Raw genomic sequence first — 24,969 nt, 5'->3', positions numbered from 1 at the left:
AAAAAATAAAAGGAAAAAAAAAGAAAAAAAAAATTAAAATTTCTGGGGTGTTTCCCCTCCCCCACCCTCCCCTCCCCCACCCCTGTGTGTCTGTGGGGGAATGATGGAAAAAAAAAAAAAATCAAGAAAAAATCTGGTTTTTACTCATTTCACCCTTTTTGTGCTGCCTCGTGATTGGGGGGTTTTGGGGAGACCTAAAAAAATTGGGGGAAAAAAAATGAATATGAAATATTGATATGAATATTGAATTTCAAATATGGAAATTGGGGAAGATCCAAAAGTGGAGAGAGAGAAAATTTCAGAATTTGGGGAGCCCCTGAGGCATCGCTGATATTCTGGGATCTGCCTCGGGAAGGGGAAAAATGGGGATTTAAGGGTTAAAAAATGGGGGAAAAATGGGAATTTTGGGGGTAAAAAATGGGGAAAAAAAAGGGAATTCAGGGGTTAAAAACAGGGAAATTGGAGGTAAAAAATGGGGGGGAAAAGGGAACTTAGGGGTTAAAAAATGGGGGAAAAAAAGGGAATTTAGGGATTAAAAAAATGGGAATTTAGGGGTTAAAAAATGGGGGAAAAATGGGAATTTAGGGGTTAAAAAATGGGAATTAGGGGGTAAAAAATGGGGGAAGAAAATGGGGAATTTAGGGGTTAAAAAATGGGGGGAGAAAATGGGAATTTAGGGGTTAAAAATGGGAATTTGGGGGTAAGAAATGGGGAAAAAATGGGAATTTAGGGGTTAAAAATGGGGGAAAAATGGGAATTTAGGGGTAAAAAATAGGAGAAAAATGGGAATTTAGGGGTTAAAAAATGGGAATTTGGGTGGTAAAAAATGGGTGAAAAAATTGGGAAAAAATGGGAATTCAGGGGTTAAAAAATGGGAATTGGGGGGTAAAAAATGGGAATTTAGGGGTTAAAAATTGGGGGAAAACCGGGAATTTAGGGGTTAAAAAATGAGAATTTAGGGGGTAAAAAATGGGTGAAAAAATTTGGGAAAAAATGGGAATTTAGGGGTTAAAAATGGGGGAAAAATGGGAATTTAGGGGTTAAAAAAGGGGGGAAAACGGGAATTTAGGGGTTAAAAAATGGGGGGAAAAATGGGAATTTAGGGGTTAAAAATGGGAATTGGGGAGTAAAAAATGTGGGAAAAAATAGGAATTTAGGGGTTAAAAATGGGGGGGAAACGGGAATTTAGGGGTTAAAAAATGGGAATTTAGGGGTTAAAAAATGGGAATGGGGGGTAAAAAATGTGGGGAAAAAAAGGGAATTTAGGGGTTAAAAAATGGGGGAAAAAATAGGAATCAGGAGGGAAAGGGGGAAAAATGAGGATGTGGATAAAAATGAGGGAAAATGGGAATTGGGGGGTAAAAAAATGAGGTAAAAAATGGGAATTTTATGGGGAAAACAGAAACAAAAAACAACCAAGCTTTGGGGACCCCCCCCCAAAAAACCCCACGGAGCCAAAACCATAGGGACTCAGCAACTTTCAGGAACCCCCAAAAACCCCAAATCCCCCCCAAAAACCCCAAATCCCCTCAAAAACCCCAAATCCCCCCAAAAACCCCCAATTCCCTCAAAAAAACTCCAAATCCCCCCCCCAAAAAAACCCAAATCCCTCCACAAAACCCCAAATCCCCCCCAAAAAACCCCAAATCCCCCCTGCAAAATCCCAAATCCCTCCCCAAAAAAAACCCCCAAAAACCCAAATCCCTCCACAAAAACCCCAAATCCCTCCCAAAACTCAAAAAACCCCCAAATCCCTCCCCCCAAAAAAAACCCAAATCCCGACCCCAAATCCCCTCAAAAACCCCCAAATCCCCCCCAAAAAACCCCAAATCCCCCCAAAAACTACAAAAAAAAACCCCAAATCCCCCCAAAACCCCCAAATCCCCATTAAAACCCAAACTCCGCCCCCTCAGAACGAACTCAAAGCTTTTTATTTCCCCTCCCCCCCCACCCCCACACCCCGGGTTCCCTCCCCATCCCCTCAGGGTCCCCACAGATTTTGGGGTTCCCTGGGGACGCTGGGGGGTTCCCGGGGTATTTTGGGGTGGTTTTTGGGGTATTTTGGGGTATTTTTGGGGTTTTTGGGGCGTTTTTTGGGGTGTCAGGCGTGCAGGGCCCTCCAGCGCTCCAGCGGGCCCCGGGCAGGGACGTATTTGACGCCGCAGCCGTCGGGGATCAGGCGCTTCTGGGCCACCATGTCCTCGAAGGCGTCGGCGTTGAACTTGGTGAAACCCCATTTCTTGGAGATGTGGATCTGGGGGGACCCCAAAAATCCGTCAGGGGGACCCCAAAATCCCAGCACAAAAAATTTGGGGGTCTCCAGGTCCCCCCATCCCAATTATCGCAAGGTTTTCAGCACCATAAATGTGTTTCAAGTTTGGTTTTTTGGGGTCCCTATGTTGGTGAACCCCCATTTCCTGGAGATGTGGATCTGGGGGGAACCCCAAAAATCCATCAGGGGGACCCCAAAATCCCAGCACAAAAAAATTTTGGGGGTCCCCCAGGTGCTCCCATCCCATTGATTTAGAGGATTTTGGGAACCCCCTGGTCTGAGGTTTTGTCTCTTTGGTGCCCCCCCATGTTGGTGAACCCCCATTTTTTGGGGATGTGGATCTGGGGGGAACCCCAAAAATCCATCAGGGGGACCCCAAAATCCCACCACAAAAAATTTGGGGGTCCCCAGGTGCTCCCATCCCATTGATTTCAATGTTTTCAGCACCATGAGCTCCTCCCTTTGTTTGAAGTTTGGATTTTTGGGGACCCCCCCATGTTGGTGAACCCCCATTTTTTGGGGATGTGGATCTGGGGGGACCCCAAAAATCCGTCAGGGGGACCCCAAAATCCCACCACAAAAAAATTTGGGGTCTCCAGACCTTCTCCAAACCTTCTTGCACCCCAAAAATCTCCCAGAGTCTCCACTACCTCTTCCTGACATCCCCATAAATTTTGGGGTACCCAAGGATCTCCCAATCCCCCCTGAATTTCTGGGGTTCCCCCCCCGAGGTTTTTTGGGTCCCCCCGAGTTTTTGGGGTGCCCCTGGTACCTTCTGTCCCCCCAGGTGTTTTTGGGTCCGCTCAGATTTTTGGGTCCCCCTGGGTGTTTTTGAGTCCCCCCAAGTTTTTGGGGTCCCCCTGGGTATTTTTGGGGTGCTCCCTGGGTGTTTTTGGGTCCCCCCAAGGTTTTTGGGGTCCCCCCTGGTACCTTCTGCCCCCCTGGGTGTTTTTGGGTCCCCCCTAGGCTTTTAAGGTCCCCCCGAATTTTTGGGGTCCCCCCCGGTACCTTGGGTTTCCCTGAGCTTTTGGGGTGCCCTCAGGTTTTGGGGTGCCCCGGTACCTTCTGTCCCCCTGGGTGTTTTTGGGTCCCCCCGAGGCTTTTAAGGTCCCCCCAAAGTTTTTTGGGGTCCCCCCGGGTATTTTTGGGATCCCCCCAGTTTTTGGGGTGCCCTGGTACCTTCTGTCCCCCCGGGTGTTTTTGGGTCCCCCCTGGTACCTTGGGTCCCTCCAAACTTTTTGGTGTCCCCCTAAGTTTTTTGGGCCCCCCCGAGTTTTTTGGATCCCCCCGAGTTTGTGGGGTCCCCCTGAGTTTTTTGGGTATCCCCGAGTTTTTGGGGTCCCCCCGGGTGTTTTTTGGGTCCTCCTGAGCTTTTGGGGTGCCCCAGTACCTTTTGTTCCCCCGGGTGTTTTTGGGCCCCCCCCGAGTTTTTGGGCCCCCCCAATTTTTTTGGGGTCCCCCGGGTGTTTTTTGGGCCCCCCCAATTTTTTTGGGGTCCCCCCGGGTGTTTTTTGGGTCCCCGTGAGTTTTTGGGGTCCCCCCAGTTTTTGGGTTCCCCCCGAGTGTTTTTGGGCCCCCCAGTTTTAGGGTCCCCCCGGGTATTTTTGGGGTGCCCCCGGTACCTTCTGCCGCCCCGGGAACTTGAACTTGGCTCTCCGCAGCGCCTCCACCACGTGCTCCTTGTTCTGCGCCTTGGTGCGGATGGACATGATCACCTGGCCGATGTGCACGCGCGCCACCGTGCCCTGCGGCTTCCCGAAGGCGCCACGCATTCCTGTCTGCAGCCTGGAACAGCCCAGAGACCCCAGACCCAATTAGAGACCCCAGACCCAATTATTGATACAGCCAGAAAACCCAAACCCAATTATAGATACAGCCTGGGAACCCAAACCCAGCCCAGCCCCATTGACAGTGCGTGTGTGCCACCGTGCCCTGTGGCTTCCCGAAGGCTCCACGCATTCCTGTCTGCAGCCTGAGAGACCCCAGACCCAATTAGTGATACACACAGAGACCCCAGACCCAATTACAGACCCCAGACCCAATTACTGACCCCAGACCCAATTACTGACACAGTTATAGACCCCAGCCCCATTGACAGTGCATGTGCGCCACCGTGCCCTGCAGCTTCCCGAAGGCTCCGCGCATGCCGGTCTGGAGTCTGGGCACAGAGAGACCCCAGACCCAATTATTGATACAGCCTGGGAACCCAGAGCCATTGACAATGCACCCGGGCCACCGTGCCCTGCGGCTTCCCGAAGGCGCCACGCATCCCTGTCTGCAGCCTGAGAGACCCCAGACCCAATTACAGACCCCAGACCCAATTACAGACACAGCCCTGAGCCACACAGAGACCCCAAACCCAACCCAGCTCCATTGCCAATGCACCCGCGCCACTGTGCCCTGGGGCTTGCCAAAGGCTCTGTGCATTCCTGTCTGCAGCCTGAAACCCAGAGAGACCCCAGACCCAATTACAGACCCCAGACCCAATTATAGACACAGCCAGAAACTCCAAACCCACTGCCAATGCACCCAGGCCACCGTGCCCTGCGGCTTCCCGAAGGCGCCACGCATTCCTGTCTGCAGCCTGAGAGACACAGAGAGACCCCAGACCCAATTACAGACACGCACAGAGACCCCAGACCCAATTACAGATACATAATAGAAACCCAATTATAGATACATATAGAACCCAGCCCCACTGACAGTGCGTGTGTGCCACCGTGCCCTGCGGCTTCCCGAAGGCTCCGCGCATCCCTGTCTGCAGCCTGAGAGACACAGAGAGACCCCAGACCCAATTATTGATACAGCCTGGGACCCCAGACCCAATTACAGACACAGCCAGAAACTCCAAACCCAGCCCAGCCCCATTGACAGTGCGTGTGTGCCACCGTGCCCTGCAGCTTCCCGAAGGCTCCGCGCATCCCGGTCTGGAGTCTGGAACAGCCCAGAGACCCCAGACCCAATTACAGACCTGCCCTGAGACCCCAGACCCAATTATTGATACAGCCTGGGAACCCAAACCCAGCCCAGCCCCATTGACAGTGCGTGTGTGCCACCGTGCCCTGCGGCTTCCCAAAGGCCCCACGCATTCCTGTCTGCAGCCTGAGAGACCCCAGACCCAATTACAGACCTGCTCTGAGACCCCAGACCCAATTACAGACCCCAGACCCAATTATAGACACAGCCAGAAACTCCAAACCCATTGCCAATGCACCCGTGCCACCGTGCCCTGCAGCTTCCCGAAGGCGCCACGCATCCCTGTCTGCAGCCTGAGAGACCCCAGACCCAATTACTGATACAGCCTGGGACCCCAGACCCAATTATAGATACAGCCTGGGAACCCAAACCCAGCCCAGCCCCATTGACAGTGCATGTGCGCCACCGTGCCCTGCGGCTTCCCAAAGGCCCCACGCATTCCTGTCTGCAGCCTGGAACAGCCCAGAGACCCCAGACCCAATTACAGATACAGCCTGGGACCCCAGACCCAATTACAGACCCCAGACCCAATTACTGACACAGTTATAGACCCCAGCCCCATTGACAGTGCACACACACCACCGTGCCCTGCGGCTTCCCGAAGGCGCCGCGCATGCCAGTCTGGAGTCTGGAACCCAGAGAGACCCCAGACCCAATTACAGACCTGCCCTGAGACCCCAGACCCAATTATAGACCCCAGACCCAATTACAGACCCCAGACTCAATTATTGATACAGCCTAGGAACCCAAACCCAGCCCAGCCCCATTGACAGCGCGTGTGTGCCACCGTGCCCTGCGGCTTCCCGAAGGCCCCGCGCATGCCGGTCTGCAGCCTGAGAGACCCCAGACCCAATTAGAGACCTGCTCTGAGACCCCAGACCCAATTACAGACCCCAGACCCAATTACTGACACAGCCAGAAACCCCAAACCCACTGCCAATGCACACACACCACCGTGCCCTGCGGCTTCCCGAAGGCTCCACACATGCCGGTCTGTAGCCTGAGAGACCCCAGACCCAATTACAGACACAGTTACAGACCCCAGACCCAATTAGAGACCTGCCCTGAGATCCCAGACCCAATTAGTGATACAGCCTGGGACCCCAGACCCAATTACAGACACAGCCCTGAGCCACACAGAGCCCAGCCCCACTGCCAATGCACCCGCGCCACCGTGCCCTGGGTTTTGGGATATTTTGGGTTTATTTCAGGCTATTTTGGGGTTATTTTGGGGTTATTTTCAGCTATTTTGGGGTTCTTTAGAGTTTATTTTGGGTTTATTTCAGGCTATTTTGGGGTTGTGTTCCCCCGGGGTATTTTGGGTTTATTTTGAGCTATTTTGGGTTTATTTGAGGCTACTTTGGGCTATTTTGGGTTCATTTCTGGCTATTTTGGGTTGTGTCCCCCTGGGGTATTTTGGCATATTTTGGGTCTATTTGAGGCTATTTTGGGGTTATTTTGGCTATTTTGGGATATTTTGAGCTATTTTGGGTTCATTTTGGGCTATTTTGAGGTTATTTTCGGCTATTTTGGGGTTATTTAGGGTTTATTTGGGTTTATTTTGGGTTATTTAGTGTTTATTTTGGGTTATTTTGGGGTTATTTGAGGCTATTTTGGGTTTATTTGGGTTTATTTTGGGTTTATTTGGGTTTATTTGGGTTTATTTAGGGTTTATTTTGGGCTATTTTGAGTTTATTTTGGGCTATTTTGGGTTATTTTGGGTTTATTTTGGGTTTATTTTGGGGTTATTTTCAGCTATTTTGGGGTTATTTGGGTTTATTTGGGTTTATTTTGGGTTATTTCGGGGTTGTGTCCCCCCGGCCCCTTTGGGAGCGCCCCCATTTTGGGGAGGGGTCCCTACACAGCCGGGGGGGGGAGGGGTCTCTGTGCGCAGCCAGTGCACGCCGGGCCCCTATGGGGGAGGGGCACGGCCGGCTTAATTAGCTGCGGGTCATTAATTAATATACGGCTTAATTAGCTGCAGGTCATTAATTCATTAACGGCTTCATTAGCTGCGGGTCATTAATGGGGTAATTAATTAATTAATGGCTTCATTAGCTGCGGGTCATTAATGGGATAAGTAATTAACGGCTTCATTAGCTGCAGGTCATTAATGGGGTAATTAATTAATTAACGGCTTCATTAGCGGCGGGTCATTAATGGGTAATTAATTAATGGCTTAATTAGCTGCGGGTCATTAATTCATTAACGGCTTCTTTGCTGCAGGTCATTAATGGGGAATTAATTAATGGCTTAATTAGCTGCGGGTCATTAATTCATTAACGGCTTCATTAGCTGCAGGTCATTAATTCATTAATGGCTTCATTAGCTGCGGGTCATTAACGGGTAATTAATTAATTTCGAGGACCCCCTGAGGATTTTGGGGACCCCCAAAAGGGATCTCAAAGACCCCCCAAATTTAAGAACTTTTCCATCCTAAACCACTCCCAAAACTTTTCCCATTTAAATTCATGAATCCCCCCCCAAAAACTCCACCGACCCCCCCCAGGATTTTGGGGTCCCCCTTGGAATTTTGAAGACCCCCAAAAGGATCTCAAAGACCCCCCCAAATTTAAAACCCCCCAAATTTAAGAACTTTTCCATCCTAAATCACTCCTTGAACTTTTCCTCATCAACTTTTGGAACCCCCCCAAAACTCCATCGACCCCCCAGAATTTTGGGGTTCCCCTGGAAATTTCGAGGACCCCCCAAAAGGGATGTCAAAGACCCCTCCCCCAAATTTAAGACCCCCCCAAAATTTAAGACCCCCCAAATTTCAGAACTTTTCCATCCCAAACCACTCCAAAACTTTTCCCCCTTAAATTTATGAATGCCCCCAAAACTCCACCGACCCCCCCAGAATTTCGGGGTCCCCTGGTGGATTCTGAGGACCCCAAAAGGGATCTCAAAGACCCCCAAATTTAAGACCCCCTAAATTTTAAGACCCCCCAAATTTAAGAACTTTTCCATTCTAAATCACTCCTCGAAATTTTCCTCATCAATTTTTGGAACCCCCCCAAAACTCCACCGACCCCCCAGAATTTTGGGGTCCCCCTGGGGATTTTGGAGACCCCCAAAAGGATCTCAAAGACCCCCACCCCAAATTTTCAGACACCCCAAATTCAGGGGGATCTTTAAATGACCCATCCCAGAAACTTTTCCCATTTAAATTCAGGAATCCCTCCCAAAAACTCCAACGACCCCCCCAGAATTTTGAGGTCCCCCTGAGAATTTTAGGGTTCCCCTGGAAATTTCGAGGACCCCCAAAAGGATCTCAAAGACCCCCCCAAATTTAAGACCCCCCAAATTTTAAGACCCCCCAAATTTCAGAACTTTTCCATCCTAAATCACTCCTTGAACTTTTCCTCATCAACTTTTGGAACCTCCCAAAACTCCACCGACCCCCCTGGAAATTTCGAAGTCCCTCTGAAAATTTTGGGGACCCCCAAAAGGGGTCTCAAAGACCCCCCCCAAATTTAAGACACCCCAAATTTTAAGACCCCCATAAATTTAAGACCCCCCAAATTTAAGAACTTTCCCATCCTAAATCGCTCCTTGAACTTTTCCTCATCAACTTTTGGAAACCCCCAAAAACTCCAAGGACCCCCCCAGAATTTTGGGGTCCCCCTGAGGATTTTGGGGACCCCCAAAAGGGATCTCAAACACCCCCAAATTTTTCAGACACCCCAAATTCAGGGGGATCTTTCAATGACCCATCCCCGAAACTTTTCCCATTTAAATTCATGAATCCCTCCCAAAAACTCCACCGACCCCCCCAGAATTTCGGGGTCCCCCTGAAAATTTCGGGGACCCCCTGAGGATTTTGAAGACCCCCAAAAGGGATCTCAAAGACCCCCCCCCAAATTTCAGGACACCCCAAATTCAGGGGGATTTTTAAATGACCCACCCCAGAAACTTTTCCCATTTAAATTCAGGAATCCCTCCCAAAAACTCCACCGACCCCCCCAGAATTTTGGGGTCCCCTGGGTGGATTTTGGGGTCCCCCTGGGAATTTTGGAGACCCCCAAAAGGGATCTCAAAGACCCCCCAAAATTCAGAACTTTCCCATCCCAAATCACTCCCAAAACTTTTCCTAATCAATTTTTGGAACCCCCCCAAAACTCCACCGACCCCCCCAGAATTTCGGGGTCCCTCTTGGAATTTTGGGGACCCCTTGAGGATTTCGAGGACCCCCAAAAGGGATCTCAAAGAACCCCCCCAAATTTAAGACCCCCCAAATTTTAAGACACCCCAAATTTAGGAACTTTTCCATCCTAAATCACTCCTTGAACTTTTCCTCATCAATTTTTGGAACCCCCCCCAAAACTCCAAGGACCCCCCAGAATTTTGGGGTCCCCCTTGGAATTTTGGGGACCCCCCTGAGGATTTTGGGGACCCCCAAAAGGGATCCCCAAAGACCCCCTCCCCAAAATTTAAGACCCCCCAAATTTCAGAACTTTTCCATCCTAAACCACTCCCAAAACTTTTTCCCATTTAAATTCATGAATGCCCCCAAAACTCCACCGACCCCCCCAGAATTTCGGGGACCCCCAAAAGGGATCTCAAAGACCCCCCCCAAATTTAAGACACCCCAAATTTTAAGACCCCCCAAATTTCAGAATTTTTCCATCCTAAATCAATCCCAAAACTTTTCCTCATCAACTTTTGGGACCTCCCAAAAACTCCACCGACCCCACCCAGAATTTCAGGGTTCCCCTGGAAATTTCGGGGACCCCCAAAATGGGATCTCAAACACCCCCACCCCCCAAATTTTAGGACACCCCAAATTCAGGGGGATTTTTAAATGACCCATCCAGAAACTTTTCCCATTTAAATTCAGGAATCCCTCACAAAAACTCCACTGACCCCCCCAGAATTTCGGGGTTCCCCTGAAAATTTCGGGGACCCCCTGAGGATTTCGAGGACCCCCAAAAGGGATCTCAAAGACCCCCCAAATTTTAAGAGACCCCAAATTTCAGAACTTTTCCATCCCAAACCACTCCCAAAACTTTTCCCCCTTAAATTCATGAATGCCCCCAAAAACTCCACCGACCCCCCCCAGAATTTTGGGGTTCCCCTGAAAATTTCGGGGTTCCCCTGGGGATTTTGGGGACCCCCAAAAGGGATCTCAAAGATCCCCCCCAAACTTAAGACCCCCCAAATTTTAAGACCCCCCAAATTTCAGAACTTTTCCATCCCAAACCACTCCCAAAACTTTTCCTCATCAATTTTTGGAACCCCCCCAAAACTCCAAGGACCCCCAGAATTTCGGGGTTCCCCTGAAAATTTTGAGGACCCCAAAAGGGATCTCAAAGATCCCCCCCAAATTTAAAACTCCCCAAATTTTAAGACCCCCCCAAATTTAAGAACTTTTCCATCCCAAATCACTCCCAAAACTTTTCCCATTTAAATTCATGAATGCCCCCAAAATTCCACTGACCCCCCCAGAATTTCGGGGTCCCCCTGGGAATTTGGGGACCCCCAAAAGGGATCTCAAAGACCCCTCCCCAAATTTAAGACCCCCCAAATTTTAAGACCCCCCCCCCAAATTTTTAAGACCCCCCAAATTTAAAAACTTTTCCATCCTAAATCACTCCTTGAACTTTTCCTCATCAACTTTTGGAACCCCCCCAAAACTCCACCGACCCCCCCAGAATTTCGGGGTCCCCTGAAAATTTCGGGGACCCCTTGAGGATTTTAAGGACCCCCAAAAGGGACCTCAAAAAGCCCCCCAAAATTTTAACACCCCCCAAATTCAGGTGGATTTTTAAATGACCCATCCCAGAAACTTTTCCCATTTAAATTCAGGAATGCCCCCAAAACTCCACTGATCCCCCCAGAATTTCGGGGTTCCCCTGGGTGGATTTTGGGGACCCCCTGAGGATTTTGAGGACCCCCAAAAGGGATCTCAAAGACCCCTCCCCAAAATTTAAGACCCCCCAAATTTAAGAACTTTTCCATCCCAAACCACTCCCAAAACTTTTCCCATTTAAATTCAGGAATGCCCCCAAAACTCCACTGAGCCCCCCAGAATTTCGGGGTCCCCCTGGGAATTTCGGGGTCCCCAGGGTGGATTTTGGGGTGCCCAGGGTGGATTTTGGGGTTCCCACCTGTCGGCCCCAGCGCACGAGAGCATTTTGTTGATGCGGATGACGTGGAAGGGGTGCAGGCGCACGCGGATGTGGAAGCCGTCCTTGCCGCAGCTCTTCACCATGTACTTGTTAGCGCAGATCCGGGCGGCCTCCAGCGCTGGGGAGGGAAATTTGGGGGGTCAGGAAAAAATTTGGGGTTTTTAGAAAAAAATTTGGAGTTTTTAGGTGAAAATTTGGAGTTTTTAGGTGAAAATTTGGAGTTTTTAGGCGAAAATTTGGAGTTTTTACATGGTAATTTGCGGTTTTTACGTGAAAATTTTTGGTGCTTTTAAATGGAAATTTTGGGTGTTCTAGATAAAAAATTTGGGGGTTTTTTTAGGTGAAAATTTGGAATTTTTAAAGTGAAATTTTGGGGTTTTTAGGTGGAAATTTGGAGTTTTTACGCGAAAATTCAGAGATTTTACGCGGCAATTTGCGGCTTTTACGTGAAAATTTTTGGGGATTTTAGATGGAAATTTTGGTGTTTCAGGAGATTATTTGGGGGTTTGGGGTAGAAATTTGGGGGTTCGGGGTAGAAATTTGGGGTTTTTTTTAGGTGGAAATTTGGAATTTTTAAAGTGAAATTTTGGGGTTTTTGGGTGGAAATTTGGGGTTTTTTGGGTCCTTGCCGCAGCTCTTCACCATGTACTTGTTAGCGCAGATCCGGGCGGCCTCCAGGGCTGGGGGGCGAAATTTGGGGGTTTCAGGAAAAAATTTGGGGTTTTTAGAAAAAAATTTGGAGTTTTTAGGTGAAAATTTGGAGATTTTAGGCGAAAATTTGAAGATTTTACGTGAAAATTTGTGGGTTTTTTACATGAATCCCAATTTTTTAAAGAATTTTTTTCCCAAAAAATCCCCTTTAAATCCCCAAAAATCCTCCACAAAAATTCCAATTTTTTAAAGAATTTTTTCCCAAAAAAATCCCCAAAAATCCCCTTTAAATCCCCAAAAATTCTCCACAAAAATCCCAATTTTTTAAAGAATTTTTTTCCCAAAAAATCCTCAAAAATCCTCCCAAAAATCCTCCACAAAAATCCCAATTTTTTAAAGATTTTTTTCCCAAAAAATCCCCAAAAATCCTAATTTGTTGAAGAATTTTTTCTCAAAAAATCCCAAAAATCCCCTTTAAATCCCCAAAAATCCTCCCCAAAATCCCAATTTTTAAAGAATTTTTTCCCAAAAAAATCCCCAAAAATCCCCTTTAAATCCCCAAAAATCCTCCACAAAAATTCAAATTTTTTAAAGAATTTTTTCCCAAAAAAATCCCCAAAAATCCTCCCCAAAATCCCAATTTTTAAAGAATCTTTTCCCCAAAAAATCCCAAAAATCCCCTTTAAATCCCCAAAAAACCTCCACAAAAATCCCAATTTTTCAAGAATCTTTTCCCCAAAAAATCCCAAAAATCCCCTTTAAATCCCCAAAAATCCTCCACAAAAATCCCAATTTTTAAAAGAATTTTTTTCCCAAAAAATCCCCAAAAATCCTAATTTGTTAAAGAATTTTTTTCCCAAAAAATCCCAAAAATCCCCTTTAAATCCCCAAAAAAATCCTCCCTAAAATCCCAATTTTTTAAAGAATTTTTTCCCCAAAAAATCCCCAAAAATCCTCCCTAAACCCTCCCTAAAATCCCAATTTTTAAAGAATTTTTTCCCAAAAATCCTCCCCTAAACCCTCCCTAAAATCCCAATATTTAAAGAATTTTTCCCCAAAAAATCCCCTTTAAATCTTCAAAAATTCTCCACAAAAATCCCAATTTTTAAGAACTTTTCCCCAAAAAATTCTCCACAAAAATCCCAATTTTTAAAGAATTTTTTCCCAAAAAATCCCCAAAAATCCTCCCTAAAATCCCAATTTTCAAAGAATTTTTCCCCAAAAAATCCTCCACAAAAATCCCAATTTTTTAAAGAATTTTTTTCCCAAAAAATCCCCAAAAATCCTCCCTAAAATCCCAATTTTTAAAGAATTTTTTTGCCAAAAAAATCCCCACAAATCTCAATTTTTCAAACATCTCCCCCCAAACCCCCTCACCACCCTTAATATTTAAAAAAAACCCCAAAAATATTTAAAATATTTTTATTTTTACCTTCGGAGCTCAGCTGCTCGTACTCATCCGACACCATGTGCCCGCACAGGGGGGAATTCATCCACTTTGGCTTTTTTCCGGCCCAGGTCGAAAATTCGGATTTTTGGGTCTGGAGGAGGCACCAAAAGGGGAATTTTTGAGTTTTTTTAGGATTTTTTGGGTGAATTTTGGGGTTTTTTAGGGTCGGGACTCACCCGGGACCCCCCGGCAAAATCGGGATTTGGGGTAGGGTTTGTTCTTGCAGTAGCGGTAACTTGGGAGGGAAATAAAAGGGTTAAAAATGGTGAAAAAATTATAAATTTTATAGCCAAAAAACCACGAAAATATCCCCAAAATATCCCTCAAAATTACCCCAAAAATATCCCGAATTACCCCTCAAAAAATCTCAAAAAAATCCCCTTTAATTATTCCCCAAAACTTTAATTTTCCTTTCTTTACCTTCAAATATTTGAATTTTAACCCGTTGCCTTTAAAACCCTAAATTTTTTCAATTTTAACCGCGCCTGGCCATTTTCACCCCAATTATTCTCATTTTAACCTGAACTTTGTGATTTTTAACCCCAATTTTTCCCTTTTTACCCCTATTATTCTCATTTTAACCCAAATTTTTCATTTTTAACCCAAATTTTTCCCTTTTTAACCCCAAATATTCATTTTAACCTAATCTGATCGATTTTAACCCGAATTATTTTAATTTTTAACCCATTTTTTCCCCTTTTTATTTCCTTTTCCCACCCTCCCCCACGCCCCCAGCCCCATTTTAACCCCCCAATGACGTCACAGCCGCCCTGCCACGTCACGCTGCCCCCCGCTCTGACGTCACGCCCTCACCATCTCGCCGGCCGGCGGCCCATGGCGGCTCCGGGACCTGCGGGGGACACAAGGGACGCTTTGGGGACCCCAAAAACCCCAAATTTACCTTAAAAAACCCCAAAAAGTCCCAAATTAATCCCAAATTAACCCCAAAGCCCGCCCGGCTCGCGCTCCCCTCACGCCGCGCTCCGACCTCGCCGCGTGCCCGAAAGAGGCCGCGGGCGCCTGCGCGCTGGTTTTATACCGCTCTCCACTTCCGGTCACGCCCACCACTTCCGGCGGCGCTCTGGCCGCCCCGGACGACTCACGGAGGAGCGGAGGGCGGTGATGGCGGAGGGTGATGGAGGAGCCGAGGGGGAGCGCGGGGCTGCGGGAGGGCGGAGGGCGGGGAGAGGGGCGGGAAAGGAGCTGGGAGAGCGCGGAGGGGCGGCGAGAGGGAGGGGCGGCCATAGAGATGGAAGGAGCCGCTCTGGCGAGCTCAGGGATCATAGAGAGGAGAGGCGCAGCCAATCAGAGCGCGCGGGGGAGGGGGCGCAGGCGCGGTGAGGGCGCTGGGAGGGGCGTTGTGACGTCACCGCGTCTTCACGTAGTCCCGCCTTTCCCGCGGAACTATGCGGAAGGCAGAGCCGCCGTGGGGTGATTTGCATATATTTGCATAAAGGGGCGGGGCGGCTCCTCGGAAGGACCCCGAAATTCAGAGGGACCTCCCTCAAAACCCCTCCCTCAATTTAAAGGGACCCCCCCCAATTCCAACCCCCCTCCCCCAAATATTTTGGGGTGAAATCCCCCAAAAATGGAGGTGACCCCCTCAAATTAAACCCCCCATCTCAAACCTCCCTAAAATAACCTCAACCCCCTCCCCAAAAAACCCTTAAAATCCCCCAATCCCCCTCAAACCCCCCTAAAACACCCCCAAATAAATGCCCCCGTTCCGAAACCCCAAAAAACCCCAAATTCCCCCCATAAAACCAAAAATCCCCCCGAAAACAACCCATAAAAAACCCCAAACCCACAAATACCCCCCCATAACCACACTTCGGGACCCCAGACCCACAAATAACCCCTGACCCAGCCGTGGGACCCCAGACCCACAGAAAGCTCCTTGACCCCGTCCACGGGACCCCAGACCCACAAATACCCCCCCATAACCACCCGTGGGGACCCCAGACCCACAGAAATCTCCCCAAACTCACCCAGCGAGCCCCCAGACCCACAAATCCCCCTCGATCCCAAATCCCCCCCCCTCAGCCCAGCCTTGGGGGGGGTCGCCAAAATCTCCCCGATTCCCTCCAAAACCCCCCAGCCCCTCCCCCCCAGCCCATGGACCCCCCCAGCCCCATTTCCCACCCGGGGGTCCCCTCAGAACACCCCGGACCCCCAAAATCCCCCCCCCAGTCCCAATCTGGGGTCCCCAAAACCCCCCCAGCCCCCCAAACCCCACCGGGGGGGTCCCCAAAATCCCCCCCCAAACCCCCCAGAGCCCCCCTCAGCCCCCCAGACCCCCCCCCAACCCCCCCCAGGCCCCTTTTGGGGTCCCCAAAATCGCCCCCCCCCCCTCGGACCGACCGCGACCGCTGCCCAGTCACGAGACCTCGCGACAAGACCACGCCCCCCTTCCTGACCACGCCCCTTACCGTCCCTTGGCTCCGCCCACCGCCAGATGGCCACGCCCCCTGAAGCGTTAGGACTCCCCCAAACACAAAACTGGGGGGGGGTTCCAAGGGGTTGGAGACCCCCGAAATACCCCCAGGACCCCGAAAGTGACCCCCAGACTCAAAATTTTCCCCCAGACCCAAAATGGGGGGGTTTCAAAGGGCTGGAGACCCCCAAAGTGACCCCCAGACCCAAAATTTCCACCCCCCAGACCCGAAATTTTCCCCCCAGACCCAAAACTGGGTGGTTTTAAAGGGCTGGAGACCCCCAAAGTGACCCCCAGACCTAAAATTGGGGGGGGGTCTCAAAGGCCTGGAGACCCCCAAAGTGGCCCCCCAGACCCATAAATTCTCCCCCAGACCCAAAGCTGAGGGGTCCAGAACAGCCAGAAACCCCCCTCAAGACCCTCTTGAACCCCCAAATTTCCTCCCCCAGACCCCAAATTCCCCCCCCTCAAACTGGGGGTTCTGGACCACCGGAACCCCCCCAGACCCCCCCCAATTTCATTAAACTTTTACTCCAAAAAAATGTCTTTTTTTAATTTTCAAAATAGCACAAAAACGACGGACACAACACTCGGGGTGGGGAAGGGGAGGGGGCTCTGGGAGGGGGGGGGGCGGTTTTTTTTTTTTATTTTCCCCTCCCCCCCCCCCACTATGATACACAGGGGGTCCCCCCCTCCCCCTCCCCCCACCCCCGGCCGGGGGGGGGCGGGGTCTGTACAGGGTGGGGGAGGGGTCCCGAGGGGGGGGGTGAGGGGGGAGGGGGTTTTTTATTTTTTTTTGGGGGGGGGGGAGGGAGGGGGGGAGGGGCAGCGTTGTACAAAACTTTTCATTCCAGCAACTGCAACAGGTAAAAAAAAAAAGCCCCCCCTGACCCCCCCCCCCCCCCCTTCCCCCACAAAGTGAGGGGACCCCCAAAATTTCCCCAACCCCCCCCCCCCCCCGGGGATGTTTTTTGGGGGGGGTGTTAAAATGGGGAGGGGTCCCCGGGTTTTTTTTTTTTTTTTTTTTTTTTTTTTTTGTTGGTTTTTTTTTGGGGGGGGGTCCCGGGGGTCCTTCACTGCCCTTCGGCCTTGGGCTTCTTTGGAGCGGATTTCCTGAGGGGAGGGGGAAATTGAGGGAGGGGTTTGATGGGAGACCCCTCCTCAAAATAACTCATAAAATCCCAAATAATGACCAGACCCCCAGTGCAGCCCCCCCAGGACCCCCCAAAACTCCTTCCCAGCCACACAGACCCCCCCAAACCGACCCACAGACCCCTCCAGGACCCCCAAAAAGCCCCCAGACCCCAAATTCTCTCCCAAACACCCCCCCCAGATCCCTCAAAACAACCCCCAGACCCCCAAAAGAGCCCCCAGACCCCAAATTCCCCCCCTCCAAACAACCCTCAGACTCTTCTGAGACCTCCAAAAAGCCCCCAGACTCCTCCAGGACCCCCAAACTGACCCACAGACCCCTTAAGGGACCCCCCAAACCCCCTCAAAAGAACCTCCAGCCCCCCCAGAAAACAGCCAGACCTGTCCAGGGACCCCCAAAAAGCCCCCAGACCCAAATTCTCTCCCAAACATCCCCCAGATCCCCTCAAAACAACCCCAGGACCCCCAAAAAGCCCCCAGACCCCCAAATTCCCCCCTCCAAACCCCTCAAAACAACCCCCAGACCCCTGAGGGACCCCCCAAGGATCCCCCCAGACCCCTCAAGGACCCTCAAAAAGAGCCCCCAGACCCCTCCAGGACCCCCAAGGACCCCCCCAGCCCCCCGAGGGACCCCCACTCACAAGGTCGGGGGACGCCAGGGGCCGTTTGCTGCCCGCCTTCCCGGCGGCTCCGTCCTTGCTCGACTCTGGGGGGGACATCAGGGGGTGAGGGGGGACCCCCAGGTGTGTGCAGCCCCCAGACTCAATTCAGAGCCCCCAGACTCACATTGCAGCCTGGGTGGCCAGGCTGTAACCATTGTCACTACAGGTGGGTGACAAGGGGACAATCCCATTCCCACAGAGCCTCCTCCAAGGTGTGGGGCAATCCCAGAGGCGTGCAGCCCCCAGACCCACCTTGCAGCCCCCAGACCCGTTTCAGAGCCCCCAGACCCACCTTGCAGCCACCACACCTGGGTGGCAGAGCCATGGTCCTTGTCCTTGGCAGAGTGGGGCACAGTGCCACACCCACCTGCCCAGCCCTACATGTGTGGGGCAGCCCCCAGACTCATTTCAGAGCCCCAGACCCACCCTGCAGCCCCCAGACCCGTTTGAGAGCCCCCAGACCCACCTTGCAGCCACCACCACCTGGGTGGCAGAACCGTAGCCCTTGTCGTTGGCAGGGTGGGTGACAAGGGGACAAACCCACTCCCACAGCCTCCCCCAGAGGCGTGCAGCCCCCAGACCCACCCTGCAGCCCCCAGACTCATTTCAGAGCCCCCACACCCACCTGGCAGCCCCCAGACCCCACCCAGCAGCCACCGCACCTGGGTGGCAGGCCCGTAGCCCTTATCCCTGGCAGAGTGGATGACAAGGGGACAAACCCACTCCCACAGCCTCCCCCAGAGGTGTGCAGCCCCCAGACCCATCCTGCAGCCCCCAGACCCAGCTGGCAGCCCCCAGACCCGTTTGAGAGCCCCCAGACCCACCTTGCAGCCACCGCACCTGGGTGGCAGAGCCGTAGCCCTTGTCATTGGCAAGGTGGGGCACAGTCCCACACCCACCTGCCCAGCCCCACAGGGACCCCCAGGTGTGTGCAGCCCCCAGACCCACCTGGCAGCCCCCAGACCCACCTGGCAGCCACCGCACCTGGGTGGCAGAGCCGCAGCCCTCATGGTCACAGACCCTCACGGCACCCCTGGCACTGTCCATACTCACTCCCACAGGGACCCCCAGGTGTGTGCAGCCCCCAGACCCACCTGGCAGCCCCCAGACTCATTTCAGAGCCCCCAGACCCACCTGGCAGCCCCCAGACTCGTTTGAGAGCCCCCAGACCCACCTGGCAGCCCCCAGACTCGTTTGAGAGCCCCCAGACCCACCTGGCAGCCCCCAGACTCATTTCAGAGCCCCCAGACCCACCTTGCAGCCACCGCACCTGGGTGGCGGGCCCGTAGCCCTTGTCGTTGCGGGCGGCGATGCGGAAGATGATGGCCGGCTTGGTGGTGTGGTCGATGTGGGCGCTGGCCAGGCTGGAGGCCGGCACCAGGCACGAGGGGCTGGGCCGCAGTAGACCCGCATGAAGGCCAGCTGGGCGCCCCCCCCCCCGCGCCTCGGGGCCCCCCCCGGGCCCCCCCTGGATGGCCAGGTACACCGAGTACTCGGCGATGCGCCCCGACGTCACCGACGGCGGCTCCCACGTCAGGTGCGCCCCGTCGGGGCTCTGGGGACACGGAGGGGACAACGGGTCAGGTGTGGGGGACATGGGGACATGGAGGGACACAAGGGACACATAGGGAACACGGGGTTAGGGGGGAACACAGGGACATGGGGTGTCAGGGGGGACACAGGGGACACCGGGTCAGGTGTGGGGGACATGGGGACATGGAGGGACAGGGGGGACATGGAGGGACAGGGGGGACACAGAGGGGACAGGGGGCACGGGGTCAGGGTGTGGGGACATTGGGGGACAGGGGGGACACGGAAGGACGGGGGGGACAGGGGGACATGGGGGACAGGGGGGACATGGAAGGACAGGGGGACACGGGGTCAGGTGTGGGGACACGGGGACATGGAGGGACAGGGGGACACAGGGGACACAGGGGACACAGAGGGGGCACGGGGTCAGGTGTGAGGACATGGAGGGACATGGAGGACAGGGGGGACATGGAGGGACAGGGGGGACACGGGGACATGGAGGACAGGGGGACACGGGGGACACGGGGTCAGGTGTGGGGACATGGGGACATGGAGGGGACATGGGGACATGGAGGACAGGGGGGACACAGAGGGGACGCAGGGTTAGGGGGAACACAGGGACATGGGGGTGTCAGGGGGGACACAGAGGACACAGGGTCAGGTGTGCGGGACATGGAAGGACAGGGGGACACAGAGGGGACACGGGGTCAGGTGTGGGGACATAGGGACATGGAGGGACGGGGGGACAGAGGGGACACAGGGTCAGGTGTGGGGACATGGGGACATGGAGGGACAGGGGGGACACAGAAGGGACACAGGGTCAGGTGTGGGGACGTGGGGACATGGAGGGACAGGGGGGACATGGAGGGACAGAGGGACACGGGGGACAGAGGAGTCAGGAGGGCATGGCGGACATGAGGGGGTCAGGTGGGACAGGGGACACGAGGGGCTCAGAGGGGACACAGAGGGTCACAGGGTCAGGGGGAACACAAGGGACAAAGGGGCACCAAGGGGACATGGAGTCGGGGGACATGGGGGTACGGGGGGCTATGAGAGGTGGGGGACATGGGGGGACACAAGAGGGGCCCCCACAGTGGGTCTGGGGGTCACCCTGCTGATCTTATGGCGCAGGGGAAACTCAGGGGAAACTGAGCAGGGATGGGGTTGGGTTGGGGTTGATGTTATGGGCTCCGGCATGGGTTGGGGTCCCTGTTTTTGGGTCTGGGGTCTCCGCCAGGCTCACCTTGCTGATCTTGATGGCGCAGGGCGCCCCGGGGAAGCCGGGCAGGGATGGGGTCAGGTTGGATTGGGTTGGGTCAGGTTGGGGTTGATGTTAGGGGCTCCCCCATGGGTTGGGTCCCTGTTTTGGGTCTGGGGTCTCTACCATGGGTCAGGCCGTGGGTCTGGGGTCACCTTGCTGATCTTGATGGCGCAGGGCACCCCGGGGAAGCCGGGCAGGGATGGGGTCAGGTTGGATTGGGTTGGGTCAGGTTGGGTTTGGGTTGATGTTATGGGCTCCGCCATGGGTTGGGGTCCCTGTTTTGGGTCTGGGGTCTCTGCCATGGGTCAGGCCGTGGGTCTGGGGTCTCCGCCAGGCTCACCTTGCTGATCTTGATGGCGCAGGGCGCCCCGGGGAAGCCGGGCAGGGATGGGGTCAGGTTGGATTGGGTTGGGGTTGATGTTACGGGTACCCCCATGGGTTGGGGTCCCTGTTTTGGGTCTGGGGTCCCTGTTTTGGGTCTGGGGTCTCCGCCAGGCTCACCTTGCTGATCTTGATGGCGCAGGGCGCCCCGGGAAGCCGGGCAGGCAGGTTTTGAAGGCCGACAGCTCCGAGAAGGGCCCGCGGCCGCAGGCGTTGAGCCCGGCCACGCGGAACTTGTAGGCCGTGCCCGGCTGCAGCTCCTGGCGCCGCAGCTGCGAGTGGTCCGGGACCCCCGAGGCGTCGTCCTGTGGGGACATGGTGGGGACATGGGGACAGGAACCCCCCTGGGAATGGGGACAGGGACACAGGAACCCCCCCAGAGCCAAGGACATGGACAGAGAAACGCCCTGGACATGAGGGGACAGAGCCTGGGAACTCGGAGCCCTCCTCCCATGGGGACACGGTGGGGACACAGAGCCCAGGGGTGTCCCCAGGGGTGTCCCAGAGTTGTCCCTGGGTGTCCCCAGGGGTGTCCCTGGGTGTCCCCAGTGCCACAGGGGTGTCCTCAATGCCATGGAGCTGTCCTAAAGCTGTCCCCAGTGTCCCCAGGCCTATCCCTGAGCTGTCCCTGGGTGTCCCCCAGGGCTGTTTCAGGGGGGGTCCCCAATGCCATGATCCTGTCCCTGAGCTGTCCCCAGGGCTGTCCCAGAGCTGTCCCTGGCTGTTCCTTGAGCTGTCCCAGAGCTGTCCCCATGTCCCCAAGGGCTGTCCCCGTGTCCCCCACATCTGTCCCCATGCCTGGGGGCAGGGAAGTAGTGGGTGACCATCATGGTGGTGGCCTTGATAACCCCCACCCATGTCTGTCCCTGAGCTGTCCCCATGTCCCCAGGGGCTGTCCCCATGTCTGTCCCTGGCTGTCCCAGCGGTGTCCCCAGTGCCACAAGCCTGTCCCAGGGCTGTCCCTGGCTGTCCCCATGTCTGTCCCCGTGTCCCCAGGGCTGTCCCCGTGTCTGTCCCTGGCTGTCCCAGTTGTGTCCCCAGTGCCACGAGCCTGTCCCTGGCTGTCCCTGGCTGTCCCCGTGTCCCTAGGGCTGTCCCCATGTCCCCAGGGCTGTCCCTGTGTCTGTCCCCATGTCCCCATGTCTGTCCCCGTGTCCCCATGTCTGTCCCCGTGTCCCCATGTCTGTCCATGTCCCCAGGGCTGTCCCCACGTCTGTCCCCGTGTCCCCATGTCTGTCCCTGGCTGTCCCCGTGTCTGTCCCCGTGTCCCCAAGTCTGTCCCCGTGTCCAGGGTCACTCACATCGGCCGGGGTGGCATCGTCGGGGGGCAGGAAGTAGTGGGTGACCATCATGGTGGTGCCCTTGATGACGCCCACCCACGTCTGTCCATGTCTGTCCCCACGTCTGTCCCCATGTCCCCAGGGGCTGTCCCCATGTCTGTCCCCGTGCCCCCATGTCTGTCCCTGTGTCTGTCCCCGTGTCCCCCATGTCTGTCCCCCATGTCCAGGGTCACTCACATCGGCCGGGGGCGCGTCGTCGGGGGGCAGGAAGTAGTGGGTGACCATCATGGTGGTGCCCTTGATGACCCCCACGTCGAACCACTGGTTCTCCTTCTTGGGCAGCGCCTTGGGCGGCGCCCCCCGGCTCGGGCTTCTGGCAGGGACAGTTTGGGGAGGTTTAGGGGAAAATTGGGGATTTTATGGGGGGAAATTGGAGATTTTTATAGGGGGAAATTGGGGATTTTATGGGGGAAATTGGGGATTTTATGGGGGGGAAATTGGGGATTTTATAGGGGGAAATTGAGGATTTTATGGGGGAAAATTGGGGATTTTATGGGGGAAATTGGGGATTTTATGGGGGGAAATTGGGGATTTTAGAGGGGGAAATTGGGGATTTTATGGGGGGAAGTTGGGGATTTTATGGGGGGAAATTGGGGGAAAATTTGGGGGTAAATTGGAAAAATTTTGAGGGAGATTTTAGGGGAATTTCTGGTGGGATTTAGGGGGAATTTATGAAGATTTTTAGGGAATTTTTGGATGGGTTTGTGATGATTTTATGCTGATTTCTGGGTGGGTTTGTGATGATTTTGGGGGTGATTTTTGGAGGATTTGTGATGATTTTGGGGGTGATTTTCAGGTGGGTTTGTGATGATTTTTGGGGTGATTTCTGGGTGGGTTTGTGATGATTTTGGGGGGGATTTTCAGGTGAGTTTGTGATGATTTTAGGGGTGATTTTTGGGTGTGTTTGTGAGGGTTTTTGGGGAATTTTTGAGTGGGTTTATGAGGATTCTGGGGAGGATTTTTGAGTGGGTTTGTGATGATTTTGGGGGTAATTTCTGGGTGGGTTTGTGATGATTTTGGGGGTGATTTTTGGGTGGGTTTGTGATGATTTTGGGGGTGATTTTCAGGTGAGTTTGTGATGATTTTAGGGGTGATTTTTGGGTGGGTTTGTGATGATTTTGGGGTAATTTTTGGGTGGGTTTTGTTATGATTTTGGGGGTGATTTTCAGGTGAGTTTGTGATGATTTTGGGGGGGATTTTTGGGAGGATTTGTGAGGATTTTGGGGGTGATTTTCTGGGAGGATTTTGGGGGTATTTTTGGGTGGGTTTGTGATGATTTTAGGGGTGATTTTTGGGTGTGTTTGTGAGGGTTTTTGGGGAATTTTTGAGTGGGTTTGTGATGATTTTGGGGGTAATTTCTGGGTGGGTTTGTGATGATTTTTGGGTGCTTTTGTGATGATTTTGGGGGTAATTTCTGGGTGGGTTTGAGATGATTTTTGGGGTAATTTCTGGGTGGGTTTGTGATGATTTTGGGGGTGATTTTTGGGTGGGTTTGTGAGGATTCTGGGGAGGATTTTTGGGTGGGTTTGTGATGATTTTGGGGGAGATTTTTGGGTGGGTTTGTGAGGATTCTGGGGAGGATTTTTGGGGTGGGTTTGTGAGGATTCTGGGGAGGATTTTTGGGTGGGTTTGTGATGATTTTGGGGGTGATTTTCAGGTGGGTTTGTGATGATTTTTGGGGTGATTTTCGGGTGGGTTTGTGATGATTTTGGGGGGGATTTTTGGGAGGATTTGTGAGGATTTTGGGAGTGTTTGTGAGGGTTTTTGGGGAATTTTTGGGTGTGTTTGTGAGGGTTTTTGGGGAATTTTTGGGTGGGTTTGTGATGATTTTAGGGGAGATTTTCGGGTGGGTTTGTGAGGATTTTGGGGGATTTTTGGGTGGGTTTATGAGGATTTTGAGGATGATTTTCTGGGTGGGTTTGTGATGATTTTGGTGGGGATTTTTGGGTGTGTTTGTGAGGGTTTTTGGGGAATTTTTGAGTGAGTTTGTGATGATTTTGGGGTGATTTCTGCGTGGGTTTGTGATGATTTTGGGGGTAATTTCTGGGTGGGTTTGTGATGATTTTGGGGGTGATTTTTGGGAGGATTTGTGAGGATTTTGGGGGTATTTTTGGGTGGGTTTGTGATGATTTTGGGGGGTGATTTCTGGGTGGGTTTGTGATGATTTTGGGGGTGATTTTTGGGTGGGTTTGTGATGATTTTAGGGGAGATTTTGGGGTGTGTTTGTGAGGGTTTTTGGGGAATTTTGAGTGGGTTTGTGATGATTTTGGGGGTAATTTCTGGGTGGGTTTGTGATGATTTTGGGGGTGATTTTTGGGTGTGTTTGTGAGGGTTTTTGGGGAATTTTTGAGTGGGTTTGTGATGATTTTGGGGGGTGATTTCTGGGTGGGTTTGTGATGATTTTGGGGGGATTTTCGGGTGGGTTTGTGATGATTTTGGGCTGATTTCCAGGTGAATTTCACTCACCACGGGCGTGCTCTCGATGCCGTTGGCCACCTCGGCCAGGGCGGCGGCCGCCTGCAGCTTGGCGGGGCTGGGGGCAACCGTGGGGCCCGGGGGGGGCCACGAAGGCGCTCGAGGGGGCCAGGCCTGGGGAGGGGGGGGGGGGGGCAAAAAATTGGGGAGGGGGCTTCAAAAAAACCCCCATTGCATTCCTCACCCACCCCAATGTCAGCAGTGGGGTCACAAACCAACCCTAGGGGTGCCCCCTCCCCTTGTAATGGGTGCCA

General features: G+C 52.8%; 2 protein-coding genes and 1 non-coding gene across 3 annotated transcripts in view; all 3 read right to left on the bottom strand.

The window, feature by feature from the left end:
- Positions 1–1,909: 1,909 nt before the first annotated feature.
- Positions 1,910–14,519, bottom strand: RPL10 (ribosomal protein L10). The gene is given in 8 exon segments (XM_074531131.1): positions 1,910–2,254; positions 3,895–4,057; positions 11,359–11,497; positions 13,463–13,514; positions 13,516–13,571; positions 13,657–13,715; positions 14,294–14,330; positions 14,456–14,519. Coding segments are annotated over 7 exon segments (645 nt in total). The 5' UTR covers positions 14,317–14,330; positions 14,456–14,519; the 3' UTR covers positions 1,910–2,101.
- Positions 7,056–7,198, bottom strand: LOC141726424 (small nucleolar RNA SNORA70). The gene has a single exon (XR_012577670.1). It is a non-coding gene; the product is annotated as a small nucleolar RNA SNORA70 (small nucleolar RNA).
- Positions 14,520–16,929: 2,410 nt separating the features above from the next.
- The window catches only part of HCFC1 (host cell factor C1), a 47,525-nt gene continuing 39,485 nt past the window's right edge, over positions 16,930–24,969 (bottom strand). Inside the window, 10 exon segments of the mRNA XM_074531218.1 lie at positions 16,930–17,027; positions 17,709–17,772; positions 18,983–19,120; positions 19,123–19,177; positions 19,179–19,283; positions 20,860–20,905; positions 21,066–21,205; positions 22,418–22,556; positions 24,702–24,793; positions 24,795–24,853. Of these exon segments, the coding sequence (XP_074387319.1) occupies positions 16,988–17,027; positions 17,709–17,772; positions 18,983–19,120; positions 19,123–19,177; positions 19,179–19,283; positions 20,860–20,905; positions 21,066–21,205; positions 22,418–22,556; positions 24,702–24,793; positions 24,795–24,853 (878 nt within the window). The 3' untranslated portion in view covers positions 16,930–16,987.

This window comes from Zonotrichia albicollis, chromosome 34 (genome assembly GCF_047830755.1).
Source record: "Zonotrichia albicollis isolate bZonAlb1 chromosome 34, bZonAlb1.hap1, whole genome shotgun sequence".
Lineage (NCBI taxonomy): Eukaryota > Metazoa > Chordata > Aves > Passeriformes > Passerellidae > Zonotrichia > Zonotrichia albicollis.
Note: the sequence above shows the minus strand (reverse complement) of the source record. Positions and strands in the feature narration are given on the sequence as shown.